At 42.0% G+C, this 17,900-nt stretch overlaps 2 protein-coding genes across 7 annotated transcripts in view; one reads left to right on the top strand and one right to left on the bottom strand.

Annotated features, from left to right (window-relative positions):
- Positions 1–2,089, bottom strand: part of SRSF2 (serine and arginine rich splicing factor 2) — a 4,454-nt gene extending 2,365 nt beyond the window's left edge. The window contains exons 1-3 of one of the 6 annotated variants that reach the window (XR_008207972.1): positions 1,373–2,089; positions 758–1,068; positions 318–421 (exon numbers count right to left, since the gene is read on the bottom strand). Coding sequence is in view for 3 of the 6 variants with exons in the window: in XM_052688142.1 (XP_052544102.1) it covers positions 765–1,068; positions 1,373–1,734 (666 nt within the window). In the remaining 3 variants the exon portion in view is untranslated. Of the gene's footprint in view, positions 1,069–1,372 lie in introns of all 6 variants that reach the window. The other 5 variants (XM_052688142.1, XM_052688141.1, XR_008207970.1 and 2 more) reach the window with 5 other exon arrangements.
- Positions 2,090–2,581: 492 nt separating this feature from the next.
- Positions 2,582–16,806, top strand: MFSD11 (major facilitator superfamily domain containing 11). The gene is made up of 16 exons (XM_052688133.1): positions 2,582–2,600; positions 3,310–3,410; positions 3,939–4,093; positions 4,282–4,455; positions 5,772–5,827; positions 6,843–6,950; positions 7,367–7,446; positions 7,545–7,641; positions 9,334–9,392; positions 10,627–10,768; positions 11,596–11,636; positions 12,768–12,833; positions 14,224–14,349; positions 14,773–14,947; positions 15,816–15,951; positions 16,431–16,806. Exons 4-16 carry the CDS (start codon positions 4,360–4,362, stop codon positions 16,593–16,595), a joined length of 1,347 nt encoding a protein of 448 aa, XP_052544093.1. The 5' UTR covers positions 2,582–2,600; positions 3,310–3,410; positions 3,939–4,093; positions 4,282–4,359; the 3' UTR covers positions 16,596–16,806.
- The last annotated feature ends 1,094 nt before the right edge of the window (positions 16,807–17,900 follow it).

The following is a 17,900-nucleotide window of genomic DNA, read 5'->3' as shown; positions in this document are numbered from 1 at the left end:
AATTAACGTTCAAACCAAACTTGCTAGTTTCGCTACAATTATCTAACTGCAGAGCTAGCTCAGGCCCTTTCCTTTTAAAAAAGAGGACCAAACAGTTTGAATGGGTTAAAGACACACTATCCTTTCCCCACCCAGTGTTATCCTTAGGAGCCTCTTCAAGTTGATGACTTGAGGAAAAACTAGTTTCCGCCGTTTTTTCATAGCAAGGAATTTGCCACTTTGCTACAACAGTTACCTCCAGTCAGTACAACGGCCACTGAACCGATCTTCCATTCCATTCTAAAAGGATAGTGTATCTTTAACATTTAAAGACAAACCTGCTCCAATACACGCCCACAGAAACTGGTCCCTGGAGGATCAGCCAAATCAGTTAAAATCTGCAATACTGGCCAATATTCTTTTAGCAAACAGGAGACCGCAGCTTTAAAGGGGAAAATGCAGATGTTGGATAAATACAGTAAGAAATAGTCATTTTCATCATAGGTTGCGTCTCATACAATATTTTATCAAAACCAAGCCATTAATCTCTCAACAAAACATGAAAATTTTCTGTGCAGAAAGCCCTTTGGTATTAATTTCCCTAAACCAATAACCAAAAAGCACTGCTCAAGAAAAAGAAAAACAACAAACAGCTAACAACGTGCCCCACTAGGATCCACTCGGTTCGAACTATTAATACTACCAACTCTACCCAACACCCCACTTAAGTGCTACAATAAAGTAACATGCAAGGTGTGCTGATCCCGAGGTACGTTACCATTCTCCTAGGAGGACACAGCTCCTTCCTCTTCCGGAGACTTGGGAGGGCTCTTAGACCTGGATCTAGAGTTGGATTCCCTCTTTGAAGCTGGTGGAGGGCTCCTAGATCTGGACCGGGATCTCGACCTGGACCGAGATCTGGAGACAGACGAGGACTTTGACTTGGATCTCCTGGCTGATCTGGACTTGGAAGTGGAGCGGGAGCGGGAGCGCGTGCGAGAGCGAGATTTGGAGCGGCTGTAACGAGATCGGCTGCGGGACCGAGAGCGGCTCCTGCTTCTCGATCGGCTGCGGCGGCGCCTCCTAGGGCTACAACGAGAGAAGCGGGAGGAAAAAAAAAACACGTTAGAATGGAACGCAGGCTGCGCAACGGTCCGCACTGCTACTACTCGGGGACGGGGCGGGAGGAACGGCCCCACGTGGGCGAGAAAATGAGCGTTCAGAGGGCGCCATTGTTCAGAGCGAGTGGCCGGGGGCTAAAGCCGCTGCGGGGCACCCCACGTGCTTCCGCGGCTCCCTCCCCATCCAGAAACTCCTTCGGAAAGCGAAAAAGCGCCGAGCGGCTGCGCCGTGCGAGCGGAGCCCGGCCCCTTTCTCCTCTCCGGCCACTCACCTGCGGCTGCGGCGGCCGTAACCGCTGCTCCCGTAGCGGCGGGGTGGAGGGCCGCGGCGGCTGTGGTGCGAGTCCGGGGGGCGGCCGTAACGGGCCATTTGCACGCGGAGCTCGCGGCCATCCAGCACGGCCCCGTCCATCGCGTCCATCGCGTCCTCGGCGTCGCGTTTGTCGTGGAAACGGACGAAAGCGAAGCCGCGGCTCTCCTTGGTGTAGCGGTCCCGGGGGATGTAGACGTCGCCCACACGGCCGTACTTCTCGAAAACCCTCCGGAGAGTGTCCGGGGACGTCCGGTAGGTCAGGTTGTCCACCTTGAGGGACGTCATGCCCTCCACATCTGGCGGAGGGCGCCCGTAGCTCATGGCGGGCTGTAGCCCCCCGAGGGGCGGCGGCGGCTGAGGAGAAGAAACCCGAGGGAAGGGAGGAGAATTTGGAGGCGGCGCGGCCCGGAGCGGGAAGCGCCTCACACGGGAGGAGGAGCGCCGGAGCGGCGGCCGCGCAGAGTCCAGAAAGGAGGAGAGCTACAGGGCATAGGGAAAAGCCGCAGGGTCCTCGGCGGGGAGGGAAGGAGCAAGCACCCACCTTCGGGCTCTGAGAAAAGGACGAGGCCTAAGGCCGCAACGGAGACGCAGTGCCAGGACAACCGCCCTGCCCGCGGCCGCGAGAAAATGAGCGGGGCGCCGCCCGCGCGCGCCTACTTAACGCCACAAAATGGCCGCCGCTACCCCGGAAGTGAAAGCGCCTGTGGCGCGCGTGGTGGAACGCAAACCGGAAGCGACAGAGCAGCTTTTAGCACTTTTCTTTTTTTTTTTTTTTTAAACTCCTGACCTCGGTTCCCTGAGGCAGCCCGGCAAGTAGCGGGGAAAGTAGGTGTCTAAATTAACGGCGTGTACGCGTTTAAAAGTGACAATTGAGGCGGATCTGCGGTGACCCGGAAGCAATCGGCAAAAGCAAATTTTGAACATGTGTTATAAAGGGAAAAAAAGAAAAAAGAAAAAAGAAACTAGTTGAGGGCTGAGTGTCGTGGTGGAGGGGAAGGATGAGCTGGAAACCCTACGGGGTGAAGAAAAATTGAGAAAATCGTTGCGAAGGAAAAGCCCCCGCACGGGAGGAGGCGGCCTAAAATGGCGGATACGGGGGGGGGGGGGGGGGTGCTGCTGCGGCGCTGCGCGGGCGCTTCTCTGCCTTGGGCGCAGCCGCAGTGCTTAATTCTTACCTCTGAGCTGTGGTAAATGTTTCTATCCTGTCTGTTTTGTAAGCTGTTTTTAAAGGATAGGAATGAAGAAAGCTGTTTTAGTATGAATGGGGGAGAAAAAGGCTGAGAAAGCAAGTTCAATAAGTGGTGATTTGGATACAAACCCAGAGGCAACAAGTTGTTTCCTATTGAAAAGATCTAGGAAATCAAATAACCTGGGATTGGCTTTCATGTCTGTATTGATTAGCGTTTTATTGTTTTTTTTCCTGTTCAGAGAGTTTGGATTCATTGCTTTCTGATTCATCTGCCGAAATGCTTTCACTCGTGAGGAATTTAAAGTCTGTATCTTTACAGTGATTTCTTTAAAATGACTGAGGTGGTTCCCTGTGTCCCTCAGTTGCCTGAAGGGCAATCCCTTCGGTGTAAGCTGCTGTCAGCAGAATGATCCCCACACACCAGTGAGGGGGACTCAAAGGCTGTGGGCAGGGAAACATAGGGTCTGTTTGTTTAGTGATGCCTTAAAGTAAAAATTAGATTTAAAAATTCAGTCTAATTTTAAATACTTAATATAGGAAGGGAGCTTTGCTGACACTAAAAGCAACACCTTGATGTTGCTGTTTGGTCTTTGTAAAATAGCCTATGTATGGTCAAGCCGACTTTCTTCCACAAGTAAAGAATAAAACTTTATGACTTCCCGTTTTCTTAAGTTCTGAATTGTCATCCATTCCTCTTTGTCTGGCAGTTCATGGCGCTGGATTAGCAGAATGCTCCACTCCTGACTCAGGAGATGCAGAATACAGACAAGGTACTGACAGTGACAAGCAGCCATTCCGTCCATACCAGGTGTGTGTTACCCTGTGTTAGTTTTGTTGACAGTTTGACAGAGGGTTTCAAATCAAAAATATGAATTGATCTTGAATGTATTACTGAAAACCACTGTAAAGCAGGATATTAGGAGCGAAACATTACTAAACGTGAATGTTTCTTGAGAGGAAGCAGTGGAATATTATACAGACCATTCCTTCTCCAGAGTCACTAAGATAAGGCAAAAGCACCAAGCAGAACTTCAGTGTTGGTGATACTGAGAAGTTTCTCTTTTGAGGAATTATTTGCCCTCCAGAGTGACCTTTGCTATGTAGGAATCCAACGAACTAGACATTTTTCTTAGATTAATGTTTCCGATTCTAAGGAGATGTCTGTGCTTTCATGTATAAAGAAGAAAGGGTACGGTGATAAAACTACATTTCCCATAGTGCACAAGGGCTTTCTAAGCAGGATCAGCTGATCTGTATTGTGAAATGTTCCTTATTTCCTGTCCAGCATGCATGGAAATGACTTGTGTGTGTTAATATCTCGTCTTTCCTTTGTCAGGTGATTTACTGGCTTTTGACCAGAATTCTAGTTCCATGGCAAGAAACTCAGCTGATTAACCATCTCGATGCTTGGAAAACTGCTTCTTTGGGTGGAATGAGATGTCATGGAGAAGTAACATACTGCTGTCTGCTCTCTTAACTTAATGGGAAAAGGTAGAAAGAATTTTGATCTTTACTTTTTGTATCTATCCACTTATTTTTCCAATGTACTGACTATGCTATGTTATTTAAACAAATCCTAGCAGCTAACAAGTAGCTCTCAGGAATCGTCATTTTTTAAGGGTTTTTTGTTGGTGGTGGTTTATTCTTTTTTATTTTTTTCTTCTTATTTCTTTAAACAGGAGTTAAGTGGAAACTTTTAAAGGGAAATAGATTTTTTTCCAGACTGAAGCTGAGAGCTTGGCAAAATAACCCACAAAATGTCTCCTGACTCAAAAAAACTTTTCAACGTACTTATTTTGGGAATCTCATTCATGTTTATATTCACTGCTTTCCAAACATGTGGAAATATTGCGGTAGGTGTGCATATCAAAACGTTCCACAGCTATGTGACAGTTCTGTGCTTTGTCTGATGTGTGAGTTTGTAGTGAGATTTTTAATGTGCAGTGCAGCTTTTGACATTTTGTCTTCTTTTGGTTTAGCGTTAACTAGATTAAGTTGGTTAACAGGATGCTTAATCAGTTTATTTCCTTAAGGTATCATAGTTACGTGTGTAACTCTGTCTGATTGCTTAGACAATGGAAAATTAAGTAATCCTGTCAAATGTTAGAACTTCAATGCCTGTTTTGCTTAATTCCATATGTAACAATTGATTTTTATTGTATCTTTCACATTCCTGTTTTTTTGTATATAAGCCCTTTCAGAATGTCTGCCTAATATGTTATTATTAACCCCTAGTTAACCTAGGCGTTAACTAGAAACCTAGTTTCTGCTGGAGTTTCTTTCCTAATGCTACCTATATTTCTGTTTTAACAAACTGAACATTGAAGGGGAGTGTGAGGTTGACACCTGACGAGCAGTCAGGCTCACACAGCTGCTAGAACTGCCAAGTCACCTTCTCTAACTTAGTTGTTGATATTACTTTTGGTATCAGTCTTTCGTCAGCCTACATCTTGCTTCTCTGTTCTTGCACATTAAGAATTCTTTCTGAGTTTGAACATCTAAATGTCCTTCTCTACACTGTAGAAGTAATTGCTTACAACAGTTATTGTTGTTAAATTATTATACAGCGCAGTGATTAAATTCTGCTACGCAATGAACGTGCAGCACCTCACTGAATTGGGCCTAGTGATCGTGCAGTGATGTAATGTATTGTCATTAAAGTCATTAAAAGTGACTTTCAATCAGATCTGCCAGACAATCCAGCTAATTACATGGTCTCATGATCACTAAAGCTGATTCAAGGGGGAAAAAAAGGAACAAGCTGTTAACGGAAAGACTGCAAGGATGGAAACTCTTAGCACAGCTGAAGCCCAAGTTTGGATAAATGAAGAATACAGTGAATGTTCAGCTTGTTCTCCCTCGCTGTTTAGATGAAGATAGCAATGTGTAGATACCTAAGGGAAATGTTTTGTGAAACAGAAATTTTGTGAAATACTGTAAGATCTGTGGTGAAATCAGGATATAATTCCCAAATCTTTATTACTGCTTCAGACAGATGTTTTCCCTGCCTACTATCTCCTTCATCTTCATTGTGGAGATATTGTCAGTTGTAATTAATGCTTTAAGTAGAATCTATTAGTGATAATTTTTGATGTTTGGCACCGACTTCAATCTGTTACAAATGACTTCAAGATGTTCTAACAATATTGCACATGATTTCTCCTCACAGCAAACAGTTATTACAAATTTAAACAGCACAGATTTTCATGGCAGCGGCTACACAAGGTAACTCACACACATTTTCTTACTACTTTGCTCCTTGCAGGGTGAAGTTGGTTATAATTACATCTGGTAGAGATATACTCTCAAGAGATTCTAGTGCTCTGCTGGCTTCACGATTTAATGGCATACTTAAAGCAGTTTAAATCATGGCTCTCACATTCAGTCCTAATCTGAATTACTTGTTTCTAATTGAGCTACGTGATTGTTTTGTGTATGTTCTTTGTAAAACTAAAACTACCATTCAGGCATCACATTCTCAGCTTTTTATCTTAGTAAATTTAAAAAATGTGGAGATTTTAAAAAAAGACAGTAAACTGCTAAGGCCTTGGTTGTTTGCCCCATCTGCTTCTGTGCATTGGTGTAGTATATGGGTTGTTTGGATCAACCTGTAGGAAATACTGCAACATAGTTGGGAAAGAAGCAACCAGAAAGACAAGAAGAGAAGCAAGGTTTTCAGCTGTAAAATACCACTCTGAATGTTTATTGCACTGACTTGGCCAGACTCACCAACTATGATCAGGGAGCTTTTGTAAACCAAATTGATCTGTCATATAAGAAAACCCAGATGCTGCTTTGAAAGGTTTACTGTCTTAATATAAACTAAAATTACAGCTACTACAAAATATATCTATACAATTTTTATGGTGCATTTGACAGAAGATGAAAAGCTCACTAATACATAAAAGTGGTTTTGGTACATTGTGCTTTAGAAGTACTGGGCAGAAAATAGAGCAACTTGTTAAGGCAGTTTGACAAAACCCTGTCATAAATTAGAAGATATGCTGGCCTGCAATGGCTTGGGACTCAATTCAGCAGTGCAAGATACACTTGAGTGTTTCTGTATGGAGTAAAATGGTTGAAGGTAATTAACAACACAAAGGAAGGAAATGTTTGAATATAAAAATGAGGCAGTTGCTTATGTATATTTTGATACTTTGGAATCAGCTGAGTCTTCTTAAACAATCTGATTTGTAACCTGCATTTAGTACTTCACTATCTTTGTTGTTTGTTTATGTAGTATGTCCGTTATTTATGGAGTTTTCTCAGCATCAAACCTTATTTCACCTTCAGTGGTTGCACTAGTAGGACCTCAACTCTCCATGTTTATTAGTGGCATATTTTATAGGTAAGTATTATTTTTAATTTCTTTGAAATATCTTTTTTTTTCCACATGGAAGTGCAGTATCAAACACAAAATTGTACTGGCTAAGGAAAACACCATGCTGAGCTGCTACATGAAGCAGTAGGTAACTTCAGCGCACTTCAAGCCTACTGGAAACTGTGTTTTTTTTCTCATGGTTTCCAGTTTGCTGACTGGAGTTCATGTTGTGGTCTCAAGTTGTTGACTACATAAACAAAGTTCACCATTCTTGGTGGAGTAAAAAGCTTACCTTTTTTTTTTTACATAACCTGAACTGTATTGCATGGTACCTTGGGTGACAGTGGATGACACAGGAGAAGCTAAGTAAGATAGCTGTTTCTTAAAAAGGACATTCCACTTTGTTTTATGTTCAATAAATGGATCTATTTCTTCTATTTTAGTTTATACATTGCAGTTTTTATCCAGCCTTCTACGTGGAGTTTCTATACTGCTTCTGTTTTTATTGGCATTGCAGCTGCAGGTAAGCATTGCTCTTATTCTGCTCACTGTTCTTTGCTCTATTTGAATATACTTCCAAAGCACTTTTATTTCCTGACCAATATCTTTTGCACATTTCAGTGCTATGGACGGCACAGGGAAATTGCTTGACTATAAATTCTGATGAAAACACCATTGGAAGGAACAGCGGAGTATTTTGGGCACTCTTGCAGTCCAGGTAAGCTTTAAGTAATAGCTTGTTAGTTGTAGTAGTGGAAATGCAGCTTGAAGCAGTGATGGAGCACCTGGTGAGGAGGCAGGGCCAACACAGGGGAGCTTAGGTGTATGCAACACCTGAGTGAGCAAAGGGGGTGGAGCCAGGGTCCACCCCTTCCCAGACCTCATTTCAGGGTTGGCAGTGGAGGTGAGGGTATTTTGCTAGAGATCTCTGCTTACCTGAGGTCTTTTGAGAGTAAGCAGATTTTGTTGTTGTTTCTGTATTTCTGGTATTTTGCAGTCATGGAGAGTTTAGAGCAAAGCTTCTAAAGCTGTTGTGCGTTGTAAGACAGTGAATGAAAGCTTCCTATTGCAAGTCTCTGCTCTTCACATGCTAAAAAGATACATGTTAGTTCAGGGAGCATTTAGCAAATATCTTGGTCTTGGAGGGCTGTTTTGCATTGGGATCATGAGCTCATTAATGAGCCCTCGTGACCCTGAATGGCCTCACCGTGTCTCCATCTCACCTCTGCCTGAGAGCCCCATTTAACCTCAGTGCTGGGCCTCCACTTGCTCTGGATCTTTGCTGGAGGAAAAGATGATGGAAACGTGCATGAAAACAGAGCTGTTGATTTGAAGAGAGAATAAAAGGACTGGGACAGTTTGGAGAGAAGTAAAATGAGGAGTATTTTACTCATGGGTTAGCAGAACAGGAAGGTGGCAGCTGAGCAGAATGTGGAGCTGTTAGTAAGAACTGCTGTACTAGAGCTCAGGTAATGTGTTGAAACTAGGGAAAGATTAATTTGGAACAGGTGAATTGCTTTTTTTTATGTGATGTGTGAAAAACTTTTAGAATTCCCTCCTGCTGGAGGATTTGGAGTTGGATAATGTCAGCAGGACTGAAAAGAGATTGAACTCCCTGATAGTAGGGCCACAGATGTATCCTGAAGGCAGATAGCTCTTATGCTGCTAATACAGTGCTTCTGGGTATTGAGAAATAATGCAGGGGATGAGTCACGGTGGTAGGCTGATGAGCTTGCTGTAAATGGCATTAGCTGGTGCTGTGTGGAGACAGAGTGCTGCATTAATGGAACAGCAGTGTGAAACAGTGCTGTGCTGCTCGTGTTTCATGTTTTGGAATTAATTAATGTCTTGGTGTAGCGCAGTCCTGATTTCCACAAACTCAAGTAATTGTGTGTTTTATAGCGAGTAGAATGTTTGAGTTCAGATGAGGAAATTTCACTCTAAGGCTGTTTTGAGTCACCATTCATTCTGAGCTGATGTATTTCAGGGAACTGCATGTAGAAACACAGAATTTCCCCAACCTGTTAACAGCCTGTTTAGTATTGCTGAACTAATATTTCAGAGGGACACACGACTCGTGTAGGGGAGTACTGCAAATTCATTTCTATAGATACATCATCTTTCTAAGCTACACCCTTCCAAAAACAGTGAGAGAGAGAGAAGAAATGGCCATCTAAGTTAATTTGTTATTATCTTGTTCTGCATTGATTCCTAAGAAGAACATCAGGGTGAAAAATACTCTCCTGTGTTTGCAGTTCTCTACAGAATAAACAGTTTGCAAGGGAAGTGACTGCTTTCTTGTCCTTCCACAATTGTGCAGTACTGGTTTTGCACAGAGCTGTGTCACTGTGATGCTGTGATCTTAATCCTACCACAAAAAGCTCACCTGTGTTGCTCTTCTTGTTTACAGCTTGTTTTTTGGAAACCTGTATATATACTTTGCTTGGCAAGGAAAAACTTACATATCAGGTGGGTGTTACTTGTCTATGGCAAGATGGTAACAGAATTATACAGGTGCCACTTTCTAGCATAGTCACTCAGGAATAAGGCACTGACATCTAAATGCTAATCATCAGGCTTCAGGAGTGCTGCCTCTGTTCCACTTCGTGCCTCTGCTAAATGCATTGTCTCAGTTCTCCATAGGCCTTGGCTTGGTAGCACAGCACAGGTTAATTTTTGGAAGTCAGCTCCCATGTTCTCTCATGGGGGCCTTGAAGTTCTGTGCCTTCTAAGTTTCACTGCCATTGCTAACCACAGAATGCAGCCATTAAATATGAGGGAGTTCTGCTGTTGTGACTTCTTACATTTCCAAATGGAAAACGCTGTTGAAATGTCTGGAGACACTTTTTTGAAAGCTAGATGTTAGTATTAGAAGCTCAGACAGCACTTGAAAATCAGTTCCTCCTTTTTACTGCCTATATTATAGGCATCTCAAGATGAAGCACGTTTTCTTGATCTATAATCATGCACAGGTTATTTTTAATTGGGATAGAACAATTTACTGTTTGCCTTTAAGCAAATGTCCATTAAACACAAGCACAGGCAATGTCTTTGTGTTTGTTTGCTGGTTCAATCACAACTGTTACAAGTTTCAGCATTTTTCTCCCCTGCCTAATTTGCAAATAGGAATAACTTTGGTATTGCAGACTTTCCTTTGCCAGACAAGTTGTGTGGTGCACCAGAGCTGGTGCAGAGGGAAGCAGTTACCTTCCTCCAGTAGCACACTGTATGCTGCCTCAGTTACTGAGGTATCAATGCTGTTAAGGCCTTTGTAGTTTACAACTCTAATAATCTGATGTTACAGTGCTAATATCTGGTAAGGAACAAATTCTTGGGTATCTGCAGGCTTTTGGGGTAGCTTCCTATGTCGGTTCTGAGTTATACATCTCTTGAAACATAGATTTTTTTCCTGCTAATAATTCATGCATTTCATTGCTAACTGGCTCTTCCCTAGTCATAGTCTTTCGTGGCAGGAAATGCAAGTAGCACTCTTTAATATGTCAATGTTTTATTGGCATTGTGAAAATGAGGTAGGAATTTACCAGTAACTGTGTTCATTTGTTCCACATGCAAGGTAACGTAGAAAATCAGTAAGCATTTTAAACACTGCTCTGAATTATGCTTGTATTAGTTCTTTGAAGGAAGCTGACTTTGTCTGAATTGCTTTTACATGCCTTGTTATGACTTTAATTTGTTTTTCCAGAGAGCGATCGCAGAACTGTCTTCATTGCCCTGACTGTTATCAGTCTTGTGGGCACAGTTCTGTTCTTTCTGATTAGGAAACAAGAGGACACAAAAGCTCCAGGGGAGGAAGATTCTGCTAATGAAATCCACGGGGGCAGCTCGTAAGTGCTTGCAACAATGATTTATTGTCACATGTACTTACTTATGTGTCCCTGCTTCTTAATGGAGTGTCAGTTTCACTTTCCCCTCTGAACTGGAAGCCTGAATGTTGTGAACAACCTGTAGAATGCACACATTTGATAGAAAAGTGTCTGTATGTGAACAAGTGAGAATCAGTTAATGTTCTGCATATGACATTTTCAAGGATGGAGTGAGGTAATGCACATCAAGTTTTTCCATTAATGAGTAGTGCCTTTGGAAAGATACCACTTACCTCTTTTTCTCCACTGATTGTTAAATGTGCATCTGGCTTTTGTAGTCTTTCTTTGTCTAATCAGTCCAGGTTAAGGGCTGGAATGAGCAGAAATTATTCCCATCCTTTTTCTAAGTTATATTTTCATACTAATATATTTGTCATATACTCCAAATATTCAGATGCAACTTCTGAGTACGCTGGAAGTGCACAGGCAGGCAGACACAGTGCAGTTTTGCTTGAGGCATCATTTTAGATATTTTTGTTTTATTAAAATAATGTTAGAAAAATGTCAACAAGTGTGTGCTGGTGAAAAAGCTCTGCCAGCCATTTCTAAACTTGCTCAGAAGGAAATATCTTAGGTTAAATTTTGAATGGTGTTCCCTTGCTCAGAAAGCCAGATGCATTTTGTCAGTAGTTCAGAGTCTCCAATAACAATGCATTAGCATATTTCAGTACATAATACAGGCCTAAAAAATGTACAGACATCTTGAAGAATGAACTCATCTGCCTTCAGTGCAATGATACGAGGTGGTTATTTGTTTTCTTTTTTGACTAAGTCATTTATGCACCCAGGTCTGCACGAAACAAGCTGATGAGAGCAGTGGATGCCTTCAGTAAGTACTGCTGAACATACAAGCTGCTTCAAAAAATCCTGACAAATCCTTTCCAGCTCTCCTTGGTTCTGCTGATATGTGAAAATGTACAAACCACTCAGAACAAAAGGTTGCAGATAAATAAGGTTAAGAATGCATTTCAGTTACTGCACTTGAAAAACAGAAATTTAGATCTGGCCTTTGGGAAAAGAGACTGCCAAATGGCAATGACTTTCAGACTAGAGATGACAGTTCGTGTGTGGATATGGGGCTGATGAGGTTTTGAACCTAATAGGAGCTGAGTTTTCTGTGTGAATATTTGTGACTTTAAGTCAAGTGTAAACAAGGTTTGCAAATGGAACAGTTTGGAAACGTTGAAGTTGTGGGCAGATTGCTGTTGGTGTGCAGCTGGTGTGAGGTGGCTGGCTGGACTCTAGAGTGCTTCTCCCATGATGGTGTCATACAACCAAAGTCTGTCTGCAAGCAAAGAAAGTGTAACAGACATCACCTCTGTGCTAGTATAGTGCAGGAGGAATTTGAGTTTGAGATGCAAGCTGCTTTGCAATGCATTCCTTCTGCAGACAAGCTCAAAAACAACAGGTCACCCCCGGGGAACGCTTGTGAATGAAAGTTAAATTGTCTTCTCCAGTAAAAAGAAAAAAAAGAAGGAAAAAAACCCAACAAAACAGTATAAAGGAGAAGCTGCATATTACTTTTTGTCACCAGATGGTAACACTTTAAATCAATGTTTTTGAACTGAACTGATCAGTTCCCACCACGTTTGATACGGTCTGTCAGTGTCTGCTTGTTTTAAGATCATGGAGATGTTCATGGACAAAATATGCTTATAGGAGTTAATCGCCATGAACAGTGAGTACAAAAATACAGTGAGGAATAAATTGTCTGCTGGTAGAAAACTGCACATCTCCCTCTTTAATATTTTCCTCCTTGCATTTCTTACAAAAAGATCTGAGATCAAATCGTTGTTTTAGAGTGCAAATGAAGGTCTGTATGCTTAGCACTCTAATTTTCTCATTGCAAGAAAGTCACAGTTGAAATAACTTATTTTTGGCTTAAGCAGAGAGCAAAGAAAGGGCAGGTGCTCTTAGTATGTTAGTGGAAGTCACATTAATCTCCTTTGTGTCTTTCCAGAGAGATCCATAAAGCTAAGCTTCACGAAAGAGATTCTGCTCCTCAGTGTTACAACAGCCTACACAGGTATGAGGCAAACACAGTGTGTGATTGTGCAGCACTGCTGGGCATCGTTTGGAGTTTTAAACAGTGTCCACAGAGCAGAGTGGTGACCTGTGTGTCTCTGCAAACAGTACTTGAATGTTTCAGGTGCCGTTGGTATTTACTGTGGCAGGAACTCTCTTCACCAACTTCAGTTTGAACTTGATCTGCCACTGTTAGACCAAAGTATGAGCTGTAGAATAGAAGTGCATTTATTTGTACCATATATTAAAGCAGTTATTCCACAAAATGACTGTTAAAAGGTTCAAGATCTTGAAGGATTTCTGTTTTTTTTCCCTACCTATTTGGCTTTGGTTTTTATAGTTAAGCCAAATGAACTAACTTGAATTCCTTGTAGATGTTCAGTGCAACAGGAGTGTGAAACAAGATAACCAGGCAAGGGCACGGGGTGTTGCGTGATGAAATCTGAGGTTGGTACGGAAGGTTTTGTAGAAGAGAATCAGTCCAGCTTGAAAGCACTGCGTGCTGCCATCTGGTGGCTCCTGGTCGACATTGCCACTTCGTGGGGAAACGGGAAGTCCCGTAGGACTGGCGCAGGCTTTTACTTCCAAAGGTGTGGTTTGATTAATCGGGCTGTTGAGAGCTCATTCTGCAGGTCGCATGCAGCGTTACACAGCGTGCTGCTGGCAGACAAACGTATGGCCTGCTGTGTTTTTGCCATAGCAAAAGACAGAGGAGGGGAATGAGAGTTCTATTTTCTGTTTTTCTTTAAGCATAACTCTTGGGTTCTTATAAATATAATTGCTGTCTGTCTAAAGACTCTGTGATTTTGAGACTAATGGTTCCTTATTTTGGACTTAAATGTGTCACCTTTCAGTATCAGCAGTAGAAAGAAAGATTTCTGACAAGTAGTTGTTCTTGCTCTGCTTTCATTGTGCATCTGTGGGAAAGGAGCAGTTGAGCTTAAACTCCTCTTGTTTGGGATTTGGGGGTGCAGGGGTCTTTCTCAGAAATACTATAATCTGGAAAAAAAAAAAGACTTAAAGTGAAATAGTTTCATTTCCTCAGTTACTAAGTGCTGTTTCACACAGTGGTTCTTGTTTGAATGAAATTCCAAAGTTCTTGGAGAGGCAGAAATACAAACTGTTTATAGGGATTGTGTCAACAGCAGCAGTACTGAGCCTTAGTGCATCTGATGCTAATTATGTGACTTTTTTTTATGTTACTCCCATGAGCTAGCATAGAAAAGTATAATGATTGCATAGCTTAAACCTCCTCTTGTTTGTTTCTGTTACATTTACCTCTTTAAAATATGTGTTTGAAAGTTACTTTAGGGAAGAACATTAGATAAAAACTATTGCAAAGCTTATGAAGAAAGCCCTCATTTGTCAATCTTGTTTGCTTTCCTTCAAAGGTTTGGAGTTAACGTTCTTTTCTGGAGTGTATGGAACATGCATTGGTGCTGTGAATAGGTTTGGCGGAGAAGAGAAAAGCCTCATTGGTCTCTCTGGGATTTTTATTGGTGTTGGGGAAATTTTAGGTGAGTCAAAAGGAAATATTTGCTGATGAGCAACTTGGATTTGTAGAGAGGCACACGTTTTTGCAATCAACAAAGTTAGGCAGGACATCATCCCTCCATAGTGTTGTGAGGAGGAAACAGAAGTCCTGGCACGACACCTTGTGAAAAGACTGAGTGTCTTCATCAGCATCCACCTGAGAAATGTGCCTGCAGGTCTTGAACACCTCTGGCAACCCAGAGCTTCTGTCACCAGGAGAGCTGGTGTGGCAGAGCTGGCAGACACTTCGGGGCTGCTTTCGTGTCTGTCAGTGCTTCAGTTGTTAAACACAGGGATATTACAACCTATATTTTCAGTCTATTTTTAATTTTCATTACTTGGAATTCAATCCCGTTCTTTCTATCTTTGTTTCTGATGTAAGTCTCCCATCTTTTCCATCCCTACAGGTGGAGGAATCTTTGGTTTACTGAGCAAGAAGAATCGCTTTGGCAGGAACCCCATTGTGATGCTGGGCATCATTGTCCACTTCATTGCCTTTTATTTAATTTTTGTCAACATGCCAAGCAATGCCCCTGTTGCTCCTATGGAAGGAACAGATGATATTGCTTATATGATTCCAAGGTGTGTAAGCTCTTCACTCTGGCTGTTATAACTCAAGATGCATATAAAACAGCTTGTACTTCTCATAGCAAACTCATTGAAACAGCTTTTTTTGTGCATACTCAATTTAGAGGCTTAAATGGTGTAAAAAATAAGAAGCACGAGGGTATTTGGTAGCAATTGTACTGTTTGAGAACATAACTCTTACAGCTGTGACCAACAACTCTTGTGCTGGCTGTCAGGAAGTTGGACTCATTTTGACTGTAGCATAGAACACCAGCTTTACACTCTATGTGTTTGAATGCTCCTTGTCAAAGTCCAAAGTCTGTTAGTTAGGGGAAGAATATAGGGAGCATTCTTATCAGTGCAAACTGTTTTTGGGGTGTATTTGTGCTAATTTGTGTGAAAGTAATGTGGTCAGTTTGTGCAGGCACAGCTGCTCAGCTGCAGTGAATAGCATTTGTGCCTGTATGTGGGCCTGTATGTTTTTAATAGGAGTGTTTTTCTGAGTGAATTGGTCTTTTGCTCGTGTTCCTGCAGTTCTGCTGAATTCACTGTATGTGTGTCTTGGCTTTTGATCACTGCTGTGTGGGCTTTATGACTCCAGGCATCGAAATGAGATTTTAGCAGTTCTAATTCAGTGCAGAATTGACTGTTGGTAATACTGACAGAAGCCTTAGCATTCAAGGAATTGAAATCTGATGAAACTATTCTTTTTGTCAGCCAAGTGTTCCCACTTCTTTTCCAATGAAATTTAAAGTTTGGTAACTTTCTTCCATTCTCCATTTCCAAGGCTGTCAAAAGTAGTTCATAGGTTCATACATTAGTCAGTAGCTGTGTGAGCTGCTTGAATGAGTGATTCTTACATTTGATTGCATTTTTCCTTCAGCAAAGAGGTGGCCATATTTTGCAGCTTTCTGCTGGGCCTGGGAGACAGCTGCTTCAATACCCAGCTCCTCAGCATTTTAGGATTCCTGTATTCTGAAGACAGTGCTCCTGCCTTTGCCATCTTTAAGTTTGTTCAGGTATTACATCCCGTAACCTTCTGAATGTACAAGTGTGGGAATGCTCTTTATGCAGCTTTAATGAAACTTTTACCCGTAAAAAGGACACGCTGCAAGTGAGCAGGAGTGGTTGTCTGAGTTTCTAGCTGTATTTTGGTAGAAAATAGTTTGTGATGCTGTAAAACTGAAAATAGGTTTTCTGGATTTTGTCCTAAAGCCTTGGCTGCGTTGTTTCCAGACACAGTGCTTTGAAATTGCCATGCTTCAAATGCTTTTCAAATGTGTTCATTTTCTGCTGTGAACTCTACTTAAAGAAGTACAAACTAAATCTGTTGTATGTCATCTAGGGACATATGCTGTGGTATAATTTGATTGCTGTCTCTTCGAAAGAAGCATGCTTAAAGATGCATGTTGAACTGTGTGTATTGCCAGCTCTGTAACCTTGTGCAGCAGTGCTGATCTCTCCACTTAAAATCTTTCACTTTTTTTTTCCCCATCAGTCCATCTGTGCTGCCGTTGCATTTTTCTACAGCAACTACTTCCTTCTGCAGTGGCAGCTTCTGATCATGGTGGTTGTTGGTTTCTTTGGGACAATCACCTTCTTTGCAGTGGAGTGGAAGGCAGCAGCATTGCTTGCCCGTGGCTCTGACTACAGCAGCATTTGATCTCAGTTTCCCACACCTGTAAGGAAGAGCACAGGCACATTTATTGACAAGTGATGCAAGAAGGTGGAAGGATCAAGCTGAAGAGATCACGACGGAGGAAGCTACTAATAAATCACCAATCCTCAAACTGAACATGAAGTACAGGAAGAGAAAATGCTGAGTCTGAAAGGCTTTTTCCTTGCTTTAATCAGCTGAGTGTGGTGTGCGTCTTCTTAAAAATCCTGTGTTAGAAATGGAAGGAAATAGAGATCAGTGTATTGAACAGTTTTGTTCTGAGCCACATCTGAATGTATAATGGCCTGATTTCACTGTCATCCACTACAGAATTAGTTTTTTCTTTCTCTCCCCAAATTATTTTACCTGTATCCTAGTTCTGCAAACACTTAAATTCTCCCACTGAATGACCAATGCAATCACAAAAATGTATTGCAGAACCCATCTGTAAAGCTGAGCAATCAATTCACAGCATTGATATTTTTTTTTAACAATTAGATATGCAGGAACATTTCTGCAGGAAATGTCACCTTTTTCTTTTACCTGGAAGTTCTCAAATCCCTGTGTAGAACAATTTGCTTTGCTCAGTCACCTCCAGGACACAAAACCAGCCTTTCATCCAGCGTCTCCCAGAGTAGAGCTGCAGTGGGGCAGCTGCTGACACCTTCTCAGGGTAATGCTGCATGAAGGGCTGCAGGCTTCCCTCCCAGATGTCCCAGTGGTTCTTTTCAGTTCACAGATGGTGATGAAAGTTTCAGTGATGGGAATGTTACCAAAGATACGTTTTAAAAGTGCATTTGGAGTCAGAATGTGATCTCTAAGAATCATCTTGTGGTGTTTATTCTACTGCATGGTCTAAAAATACCTGAGATGATTGATGTCAGCTGTTTCCTTCAGTATATTTAGGGAAGACTGTACTGTAATCTCATTCTGCCTAATGTGGAAACAAGCTGAATGGCATGGCAACTAAATTTTAATCCAGAACGGTTGTAGATGGTGATGTCCTGCGCTCAGCAAGTGCATCCCACCTTGCTTTTAGCTGTCTGCATGACATTGTGTTGCTGTTTTGTTTCCATCTAGCAGATAAACACGATGCAGCTGAAAGCAGATAAACAACACTGAGCAAGTGGGAGTTTTTTAGACACTCCGTGTAACTATTCTCAGAAAAGTACCATTTCCCAAGCTTTTCATGCACAGTCAGAATGCAAATGTCTTGTTATATGTTCAAAGGCACTTAAAAATATTGGCTTGGAGTATGCATTAGTAGCTCCTGCGTGTCGTACAGACATAGGTGTGCCCAAGGTTAAACTT

This window comes from Tympanuchus pallidicinctus, unplaced genomic scaffold (assembly GCF_026119805.1).
Source record: "Tympanuchus pallidicinctus isolate F22 unplaced genomic scaffold, pur_lepc_1.0 scaffold23, whole genome shotgun sequence".
In the NCBI taxonomy this organism is placed as follows: Eukaryota; Metazoa; Chordata; class Aves; order Galliformes; family Phasianidae; genus Tympanuchus; species Tympanuchus pallidicinctus.
Note: the sequence above shows the minus strand (reverse complement) of the source record. Positions and strands in the feature narration are given on the sequence as shown.

What these genes read in the sequence shown, in the direction of transcription:
- MFSD11 (XM_052688133.1), top strand. Translation starts at nt 4,360, where the DNA reads ATGTCTCCTGACTCAAAAAAACTTTTCAACGTACTTATTTTGGGAATC. An exon ending in CATGGCAGCGGCTACACAAG is followed by an intron (nt 5,828 to 6,842) that starts GTAACTCACACA and finishes TTGTTTATGTAG; the next exon opens with TATGTCCGTTATTTATGGAG. An exon ending in TGGGCACTCTTGCAGTCCAG is followed by an intron (nt 7,642 to 9,333) that starts GTAAGCTTTAAG and finishes TCTTGTTTACAG; the next exon opens with CTTGTTTTTTGGAAACCTGT.